At 52.8% G+C, this 9,628-nt stretch overlaps 2 protein-coding genes across 3 annotated transcripts in view; one reads left to right on the top strand and one right to left on the bottom strand.

Annotated features, from left to right (window-relative positions):
- The window catches only part of GYS1 (glycogen synthase 1), a 26,502-nt gene extending 19,906 nt beyond the window's left edge, over positions 1 to 6,596 (top strand). Inside the window, exons 13-17 of the mRNA XM_021710472.1 lie at positions 176 to 302; positions 3,747 to 3,842; positions 4,057 to 4,220; positions 4,931 to 5,011; positions 5,171 to 6,596. Of these exons, the coding sequence (XP_021566147.1) occupies positions 176 to 302; positions 3,747 to 3,842; positions 4,057 to 4,220; positions 4,931 to 5,011; positions 5,171 to 5,494 (792 nt within the window). The 3' untranslated portion in view covers positions 5,495 to 6,596. The remainder of the gene's footprint in view (positions 1 to 175; positions 303 to 3,746; positions 3,843 to 4,056; positions 4,221 to 4,930; positions 5,012 to 5,170) is intronic.
- Positions 6,597 to 7,840: 1,244 nt separating this feature from the next.
- FTL (ferritin light chain) lies at positions 7,841 to 9,379 on the bottom strand. 2 transcript variants are annotated; one of them, XM_021710471.1, is made up of 4 exons: positions 9,032 to 9,379; positions 8,722 to 8,868; positions 8,300 to 8,416; positions 7,841 to 8,122 (listed from the first exon to the last, which is right to left on the bottom strand). In XM_021710471.1, exons 1-4 carry the CDS (start codon positions 9,131 to 9,133, stop codon positions 7,970 to 7,972), a joined length of 519 nt encoding a protein of 172 aa, XP_021566146.1. In that variant the 5' UTR covers positions 9,134 to 9,379; the 3' UTR covers positions 7,841 to 7,969. The 2 variants fall into 2 exon arrangements, with proteins under 2 accessions (XP_021566146.1, XP_008052328.1); XM_008054137.2 differs by having other exon boundaries at positions 8,300 to 8,419; positions 9,032 to 9,330.
- Positions 9,380 to 9,628: the final 249 nt, after the last annotated feature.

Here is a 9,628-nt window from a genome sequence, read left to right as displayed (position 1 = left end):
CCAGCAGATCAAGGCTGCGGTGGCTGGGAGCGCCCACTGCACTTCAGTCTGGGCGACGGAGTGAGACTCCGACTCAAAAAAAAACAAAACAGTTCTTCACCCTCTCTGGGCCACTCTGGGATCTCAGGGGTTGTTAAGTATGGGGATGACATGGAGTCTTTGTTTTCACTGTCAGGTGATTTTCCACCCGGAGTTCCTCTCCTCCACAAGCCCCCTCCTCCCTGTGGACTATGAGGAGTTTGTCCGTGGCTGCCACCTGGGCGTCTTCCCCTCCTACTATGAGCCTTGGGGCTACACACCAGGTAAGTATAGTGGGTAGGGGACAATGTGGTCATGGGCTTCTAGTCAGATCCAGTTTGTGCTGGGGCAAGATCTTCCCTGAGCCCTGGTTTCCTCCTTCACAAAACAGAGACAATATCTTCTACAGTACACATTTCGGTGACATAGTAACTCGTGTCATGTGAAACTACAAGACTGTTGTCAGTCTCAAGTGGATGTCACAGTTCACACTGATTTCCCCCAGTTTGCTGATGTGTGGTCCCCCCAAATAGCAGCAGCTAGATACCCAGTCGCTAACACAGCCGGGTGTGATGAAGTCTCCTGAGCTGTCCCAGAGCCCACCGACTCTGTCTTCCTCTTGCTGGCTCTTCAGCCAATGTTTTTTGGGGTTTTTTCTTTTTGAGTCGGAGTCTCACTCTGTCAGTCAGGCTAGAGTGCAGTGGCATGCTCACAGCTACTGCAGCCTTAACCTACTGTGCTCAGAGCGATCCTTCCCCCTCAGCCTTTCAAGTAGCTGGAACCACAGGCACACAGCACCATGTCCAGCTAATTTTTTTGATTTATTGTAGAGATGAGGTCTCGCCATGTTGCCTATTGCCTAGGCTTGTCTCGGACTCCTGAGTCCAAACAATCCTCCCACCTCAGGCTTTCAAAGTACTGGGATTACAGGCATGAGCCACTGCACCCAGCTATATTTCCTAATTTATTAGTAATTTAACAATTCTTTTAAACTGTGTTTACATGATAAAAATGTTCTGCTGGTTATGTTTCTGCTGTGGTTACAGTGATGCGTAGGTTTCATGTGGTCAACCTCAATTCTCTTTTTCCCATAGACCTTGTTTCATATATATATGATATATACTTATATATATGATGCATACATATGTATGATATATATATATCACTCACATTTTTTTTTTTTAATTTTTGAGTCTGGGTCTCACCCTGTCACCCAGGCTGGAGTGCAGTGGCACAATCACAGCTCAGTACAGCCTTGACCTCTGGCTCAAGCGATCTTCCACCTCAGCTTTCTTAATAGCTTGGACTACAGGTGGGTGCCACCACACCAAGCTAATTTAATTGTATTTTTTTTGTAGAGATGAGGTCTTCCTGTGTTGCCTAGGCTGATCTTGAACTCCTGGGCTCAAGCAATCCTCTTGCCTCAGTCTTCCAAAGTACTAGGATTTGAGCTACTGCACTGACCTATATATTAATATAATATAAATATAACATTTAATGCTTTTTATTATGTATTTTTATGTATTTATTTATTATATATTAAAAAATTTTTTTTTGAGTTAGAGTCTCACTCTGTCTCCCAGGCTGGATTACAGTGGCATGTTCAATGTACTGCAGCCTCGACCTGCTGGGCTCAAGCAATCCTTCCACCTCAGCCTTTCAGATAGCTGGAACTACAGGCACACACCACCATGCCCGGCTAATTTTTAAATTTACTGTGGAAACGAGTTCTTGCCAAGTTTCCCAGGCTGGTTTCGAACCTGTGGGCTCAGGTAATTCTCTTGCTTCAGCCTCCCAAAATGTTGAGATTACAGGTATGAGCCACCGCACCTGGCCTGTTTTTAACTTATTTATGTATTTATTCTCACCATGTTGCCCAGGCTGGCCTCAAACTCCTGGACTCAGGGGATCCTCCCACCTCAGCCTCCCAAGTAGCTGGGATTTTAAGCATTCACAGCAGCCCTGTTCTATTTAGTGCCTACTTCTGCAGCTTACGGAGGTTCTTAGGAATACTTAACATAAGAATTAAAATAACTTCCTTGAACCATTTCTCAAGATTGTTTGAGATTTTCAACAAGTCAGACAATGTGGCTCACACCTATAATCCCAGCACTTTGGGAAGTGGAGGTGAGAGAATTGCCTGAGTCCAGGGGTTTGAGACCAGTCTGGGCAACATGGTGAGACCTCGTCTCTACAAGTCAAAAAATTAGCCGGGGGTGGTGGCATGCGCCTGTAGTTCCAAATCTTGGAAGGCTGAGGTGGAAGGATCGTCTGAGCCCAGCAGGTCGAGGCTGCAGTGACTGAGCATGCCACTACACTCCAGCCTGGGTAGCAGAGTGAGACGCTGATGTGGGAAAAAAAAAATGCCAAGCTCGGTGGCTCAGCCTGTAATCCCAGCACATTGGGAAGCCGAGGCGAGTGGATTGCCTGAGCCCGCGGGTTGGAGACCCACCCCGGCAAATTAGCGAGACCTCGTCTCCACAATAAGTCAAAAAAATTAGACGGTTGCGGTAGCACACGCCTGTAGTTCCGGCTACTTGGAAGGCTGAGGCGGAAGGATGCTGGGAGCCCAGCAGGTCCAGACTGTGGTGGCCGGGAGTGTGCCACTGCACTCCAGTCTGGGTGACAGAGTGAGACTCCAACTCAAAAAAAAAAAAAAAAAAAAGAAGATCTTCAACAGGCATAATAGGTATGCTAATAATGAGAGATCTACTGCCTGTCAAAACAGACTGTAGCACTGTGTTGCTGGCACCAGAAAGTATCTTACAGATTGTGACAATTAAGTAAAACGATGGACCTTGGCCCAATCCTGCAGGTTGTGAGGATTAAATAAAATGTGGACATCTGGATGCTCAATAAATTAGCATCCTCGTCTCCCAAGTATAGATCCTGAGTCCCTGGGGAAAGTGAATTCTCTTTTCCAAGCCTCTTAGCTTCCCCTCTTAGAAACGGACGTAAGCCGGGCTCGGTGGCTCAGCCTGTAATCCCAGCACTTTGGGAGGCTGAGGTGAGAGGATTGCCTGAGCCCGCAGGTTCGAGACCCGCCTGGGCAACTTGGCGAGACCTCATCTCCACAATAAATCAAAAAATTAGCTGGGCATGGCAGCGCGCGCCTGTAATTCCAGCTACTTGGAAGGCTGAGGCAGAAGGATCGCCGGAGCCCAGCAGGTCGAGGCTGCGGTGGCCGGGAGCGGCCACTGCACTCCAGTCTGGGTGACAGAGTGAGACTCCAACTCAAAAACAAAACAAAACAAAACAGAGATGGACATAATAACAGCCAAGTACAGCCGGGCTCGGTGACTCAGCCTGTAATCCCGCGCCTTTGGGAGGCTAAGGTGAGTGGATTGCCTGAGCCCGCGGGTTCGAGACCCGCCTGGGCAGCGAGACCTCATCTCTACAATAAATCAAAAAAAATCACCCGGGCGTGGTAGCGCATGCCTGTAATTCCGGCTACTCGGAAGGCTGAGGCAGAAGGATCGCCGGAGCCCAGCAGGTCGAGGCTGTGGTGTCCGAGAGCGGCCACTGCACTCCAGTCTGGGCGACAGAGTGAGACTCCAACTCAAAAAAAAAATAATAACAGCCAAGTGCATGGCGTGGTTATGCGGACTCACGACTCGCTCAGCACTGCGCCCAGGCACCAGGAGAGGGCGCCGTTGAGGCTTTTATTGCGATGAAGACTGTAGGAGCCAGGGAAAAGCTAGATGGGTCTTTCTCATGCCTTTCTGCAGCTGAGTGCACCGTTATGGGCATACCCAGTATCTCCACCAACCTCTCCGGCTTCGGCTGCTTCATGGAGGAACACATCGCAGACCCCTCGGCCTACGGTCAGCGCCCAGGCGCCCTGAAAGTTACAGAAGGGGAACTGAGGGCTGGGGCCCTGAGGAGGAGGAGGAGTGTGGACTTTTGGGTCCCAAGGGGAGCAGAGAAGGGGGTGGCCTCTTGGGCCCCTGGGGGAGGAGGGGTCCTGGTGCCACAGAGTCCTGAGCAGAAAGAAGGTCTCCCCAGACCATATTCTGAGCCCCAACCTGGCCTCTGCAGGCATCTACATTCTGGACCGGCGGTTCCGCAGCCTGGACGATTCCTGCTCGCAGCTCACCTCCTTCCTCTACAGCTTTTGCCAGCAGAGCCGTCGGCAGCGCATCATCCAGCGGAATCGCACGGAGCGCCTCTCTGACCTTCTGGACTGGAAATACCTAGGCCGGGTAGGACACCCTCTCCTCCCCCCAGCTGGTGAATCAGCTGCTTCCACTTCTGGGTCCTTGGTTCCGCAGCTTTGAAACCCTGGTTTAGGGGTACCGGGTCTCCTGCTTCTAACAGTTGCTGTCCTTTTACAAAATGAAGCAGCTGGGCATAGTGGCTCATGCTGTAATCCCAGCACTTTGGGAGGCAGAGGAGAGAGGATTGCCTGACTCCAGGGAGTCGAGACCAGCCTGCACAACATGGTGAGACCTCGTCTCTACAATAAGTCAAAAAATTAGCCGGGTGTGGTGGCGCACACCTGTGGTTTCAGCTACTTGGAAGGCTGAGGCGGAAGGATCGCCTGAGCCCAATAGGTGGAGGCTGCAGTGGCCTTGATCGTGCCACTGCACTCCAGCCTGGTTGACCGAGTGAGACTCCAACTAAAAAAAAAAAAGGACTGAACCAACATCTCCTAGAGGAACATTGGTCAGTAGTTCTTCTCATTTGCATAAGGGTATAGCCAAAGAGGTATGTGAGTTAAGAATTGGCTCCTGGTGGAAGGTGTGTCTCAGAGACTGTCCATTTACAGCTGAGCTTATCTACATAAGGGGTGGAGTCAGATAGATGGATATTTGTATAGGTGCAGTCTCAGGTACAGCAGATTCACCATCCTTACCATGGCGGGGAAGTCCCGTTCCCGTGCCCCCTGACCCCCTCCCCTCCTTTCTCCAAGTACTATATGTCCGCACGCCACATGGCACTGGCCAAGGCCTTTCCAGATCATTTCACCTACGAGCCCAACGAAGCGGATGCGGTGAGTGAACTCTGGATCTCTGCCGGTCCAGGATCTGAAGGGCTGGGGTGGGGTGGGGGTCCATTTTGAAGAGGGGACGCCTCAAGGTGACCAAATGCCTGGGCAGGACTGTAGGGGCCTCTGCTCACTCTGTGGTTTGTGCCCACATCCCCTATGCAGACCCAGGGCTACCGTTACCCTCGGCCTGCCTCGGTGCCACCGTCGCCCTCACTGTCACGACACTCCAGCCCGCACCAGAGCGAGGATGAGGAGGATCCCCAGGATGAGCCGCCCGAGGGAGATGGAGAGCGCTATGATGAGGACGAAGAGGCCGCCAAGGACCGGCGCAATATCCGCGCACCTGAGTGGCCGCGCCGCACCTCCTGCGCCTCTTCCATGAGCGGGGGCAAGCGCAACTCGGTGGACACGGCGCCCTCCAGCTCACTCAGCACTCCAAGCGAGCCCCTCAGCCCCGCCAGCTCCCTGGGCGAGGAGCGCAACTAAGTCCGACCCGCACTCCCCTCCTGTCCTGTCTCCCTCCTCCAGAGGGTGGATGCAAGAAGGCGTTATTCCTAAACCCTGTTTTAGACCCCACATGGGATCCACACTCTTGCCTTGTGGCCCACAGCCCCATTCAGTCTGCCATACACTCCAGCTCCACTGTTGGAGTCCCCGCACTCCAGAATCCACAACACTGTGCCTTTCTCTGGTTCCAGAACACATAATCTGTGCCCTGGAGTCCCTCAGGCCTGGACTGCATCCCAGAAGCCAGGAATCTGCCATTACTCTGTAGCGGTGCCAGAGGTTTGAGAAAACCTGGTGCTTTCCAGGCCGGGGCTCCTAGAGCCCATTGTGGCGTGCAAATTTGACAGCATACAGCACATGCCGTGCTAGGCCTGACCTGGAGGACACCAAGTCCTGGAAGCCATGTGGTGTTCCTGCTAGTGGGACTATCAAGTACTTGCAGGGACTTAAGATACCTGAGAGCAGGTGGTCCTCCATTTCAGCACCAGAACATGAGCTCCAGGATGGTCTCATGGTCTAACCCTCCTGGGATGTCTGACTCTGCCTGGGGAATCCCTCCACCCTTGTTCTGTCATCTCCCACACTTTGGCCACACCAGGGTGGCAAAGTCACGTGGCTCCTCACTCCTTCTGGAGAACATGCGGGGTCCAGATGCCTTTCTGGCCTTTTCTGGACTGGGACCTACTCCTCCTTCCCTGAGTCTGAGTTTTCCCTTCAGGGAATCTGCCAGCAGAGGACAGAACTGGCCGTCTACCCCCGCCCCCACCCCATCCCCAGCCCACTGTGAAACCACTAGGTTCTAGGTCCCAGCTGCTGAATCTGGAGCCTTACCACTTTGCTGCATAATGGTCCCTTCCCGTGATCCAGAACTGAGCCCACTGGGTTCTAGAACCCCTACATTTACCTCGAGGCTCTTCCATCCCCAAACTGTGCCCTGCCTTCAGCTTCGGTGAGAGGAGGGGGGGCCCTCACGCATGCTGCGTCTGCACCTGCTTTGTTTGCAGTTGGGAGGGTGAGGGCAGTAGGGGTGTGATTGGAGTGTGTCCGGAGATGAAAAAATACATCTATATTTAAGAATCCCGGGTGTGGTCAGACAAGAGCACTTGGTGGGCCTTGCTCCTGACCCCTCCAACCCCACCTCCTCCCTGGTCCCCAAGTGCCAACTTGGTGATTTGGAGAGACCTAGGATTGCTGCTCTAAAATTCATGTTGTTCATGAAAGTGACCTCTGATTGCTTAGTTGGGACTTGATTTGCAAGTGGCAAAAGTTTGGCCCAAGCAATCTTTGGCATGAAGGCTGTATGACAGGAAGGAAGGTCCAGAGGGCAGCCATGAACTTCTTGTAGCTATTTAAATTAAATGCAGTTGCTCAGTAACTCTAGCCATATGCAGGTGTTTAGTGGCCACATGTGGCTCATGGCTACCGTATTGGACATCACAGGTGGACAGCACTGGCTTAAGTCATGTTTCCAGAATTCTGTGGTATCTGTCACTGTCATCTGTCCTCTGGATGGCTCTACATTTGGGGGAAAATCTTTTTCCTTTTAACCTTCACTAGGCTGTATGTGCATCTGAGTCATTCACGACGCCAGGAAGGTGCGCGTTGTTGAATTGGGAAGTGTGGTCGCCATTGTTAGCCATTGTTTGACAGACCCTCCACCCCCAGAATCACGAGTGGCCACCAAAGTGTGATGGCAAGAGGGTCATGCACTTAGATTTCTCTTACACCATAAAGGGGAGTCAGCTGATACAGCAGTTTTGTAACTTGGACACAGCAGATGCCTCTTTAAGCTTCTTCAGTTCCCATTTGGAGAATTTAGCCCCAAGTTTCACATCCCATTTCAGCATCACATGCTCCTGGATGCTCAGATCCACCTGACAATTCCAGCATGCTTCTTACACTGGGGTCACATGGGTCACCATAGGGGGGCACCTGGGTATGACTCCTGGTTGCTATGCCTTAATATCCCCATAAAAAGGGCAAATCATTCTACTTGTTTGACAGAATTGAGGCAGAGATAGTACTTTAAAGAGCCGGGCACAGTGCCTGCTTTCATAATCACTCATTAAATGGCTGTTTCCGATTACTGAAATCTAACAGCTACCAACACAGAATCTTACTAAACTGGATTCCGGTAAATATTGCTCTACCATCCGGGAGGGGCAGTTAACAGGAAGACAAGCAGACCACCCTCAAATTCCACACACCCCATATCTTAGATAAGAAAACGGGAGATGAGGCCGATTTCCCTGTCATCCCAACCCAGCTTAAAGCCTTGTGAAAACAGAAACCACCTCATTTTTCACACCACATACAAAAGCAAAAGCTGCTGCAAAAACTTTTATTTTTATTTGGTCCAGGGCAGTTAAAAAGCTCCCAGTGGCTGGAGGGGGAGGATCTGGCAGAAGAAGCCCTGATACTTTGAGAGGGGCCCCCCCAGAGGTCGCTGGGCTCCTAGTCGTGCTTGAGGGTGAGCCTTTCGAAGAGATACTCGCCCAGCCCAGACTCAGGCTGGGTCAGCCTGCGAAGGTTGGTCAGGTGGTCACCCATCTTCTTGATGAGTTTCACCTCCTCATCTAGGAAGTGGTTCTCCAGGAAGTCACAGAGCTGAGAGAGAGAAGAGAAATTAGAAATCCAATCCCTAGAAAAGAGAAAGGCAGAGCTGCCGCTTACAGATAACGAGAACAGATGTGGTATACGAATCAGAAGGAAATCTACTCAGCCAAAGGGAACCAAGACTTGAAGGGTATGGGGTGGGCAGACAAAGACGTAGGAGATACTTACATGGGGGTCTGTGGATCCCAGGGCATGAAGGTCCAAAAGGGCTTGGTTCAGGCTCTTCTCTAAGGCCATGGCGGCTTCCATAGCATCCAGGGTTTTACCCCACTCATCTTGAGAGGGCTTCTACAAAAACGACAAAAACGTCTCAGAACGACTCACACGCAACCGACAAAGGGCTGAAACTACGTTTCCCAGTCGTTGACGGGAGTCGGAGGCCCGGCCCAGAAGGTCAAGGGAGAGCTTGTATTTACCGCCCCACCCGGTCTCCCACAGCTACACGGCCCAGGAGACGACGCGTGCGCCTCCACTTCAGCCGTAATACTCCGTCTCCCAGAAGCCCGTGCGACACCTAAGCGACTCAGGGTAAGGCGCCGCGCGCGCACGGCCTGCTGGGAGATGTAGTCCGCCACCCACACGCTCCTCACCTGGATATCCTGGAAGAGGGCGCGGCCGCCACGCTGGTTTTGTAACTTCAAGAGACGCTCGGCGCCCTCGTGTTTCTCCTCCGCCAATTCGCGGAAGAAGTGGCCCACGCCTTCCAGAGCCACATCGTCGCGGTCGAAATAGAAGCCCTGCGGGAAGAGATGGAGGGAACAATGGGTCAGCGGGAGGCGAAGCCAGGCGTACCGACTCCGCCCTCTGTTTACCCAACCGGACAGAGAAGAGCAGCGCGTGCGCAGAAGGCCCGAAGTGCGCAGTTAGAAAAATAGGGGCGGGGGCGCCCCAGGTACTCACCAGAGAGAGGTAGGTGTAAGAGGCCCGCAGATGCAAATTGACCAGGCGGTTGACGGCTGCCTCAACCTCGGTGGAATAATTCTGGCGAACCTGGGAGCTCATGGTTGGTCGGCAAAAAGGAGCTAACTGCAAAAACGGTGGTCGCTGGTCCCAGAAACAGGAGGTGGCCGAGAAGGTGGTCACGGAGGTTGCAAGTACAGAGGAGATCGGAGGGCAGTGGGAGGCTGGAAGAGAGGGAGTCCCTGGGTCTGTTCCGTCCAAACACTGTTGAAGCAAGAGACAGATCCGCGGGACCGCCGAACGCACTGCAAGGGGGTGGTGGCCAGGGCGGCTTCTTTTATAGTACGCGGGCCCCAGGAGGCGGAGCGCCCACGGCGAGCAAGCGGCCAATCCGCGTTGGCAGGAGGCGGGGCCTGAAGGCCGTTCCTGACCAATGGGAGCAATTAGGAGGCTCAGCCCCTCATCCCGAATTGGGGGAAGTCACGCGCCTGCAGCGCCGGGTTGTTGTGAAATGGGGAAATGGGGGTGGGAGACTGGGGCTGATTCTGGAAAGTGCAGGGTTTCTGGGGGGGGAGGGTCTCTGGGAGCTGAGAGATT

The sequence above is a fragment of the Carlito syrichta genome, unplaced genomic scaffold, assembly GCF_000164805.1.
Source record: "Carlito syrichta isolate Samal-C Ts95f unplaced genomic scaffold, Tarsius_syrichta-2.0.1 Scaffold289135, whole genome shotgun sequence".
NCBI lineage: Eukaryota > Metazoa > Chordata > Mammalia > Primates > Tarsiidae > Carlito > Carlito syrichta.
This window is presented reverse-complemented; position numbering and strand designations above follow the sequence as displayed.

What these genes read in the sequence shown, in the direction of transcription:
- FTL (XM_008054137.2), bottom strand. Translation starts at nt 9,133, where the DNA reads ATGAGCTCCCAGGTTCGCCAGAATTATTCCACCGAGGTTGAGGCAGCC. An exon ending in CTTACACCTACCTCTCTCTG is followed by an intron (nt 8,869 to 9,031) that starts GTGAGTACCTGG and finishes CTCTTCCCGCAG; the next exon opens with GGCTTCTATTTCGACCGCGA. An exon ending in TGGGATCCACAGACCCCCAT is followed by an intron (nt 8,123 to 8,299) that starts GTAAGTATCTCC and finishes TCTCTCTCTCAG; the next exon opens with CTCTGTGACTTCCTGGAGAA.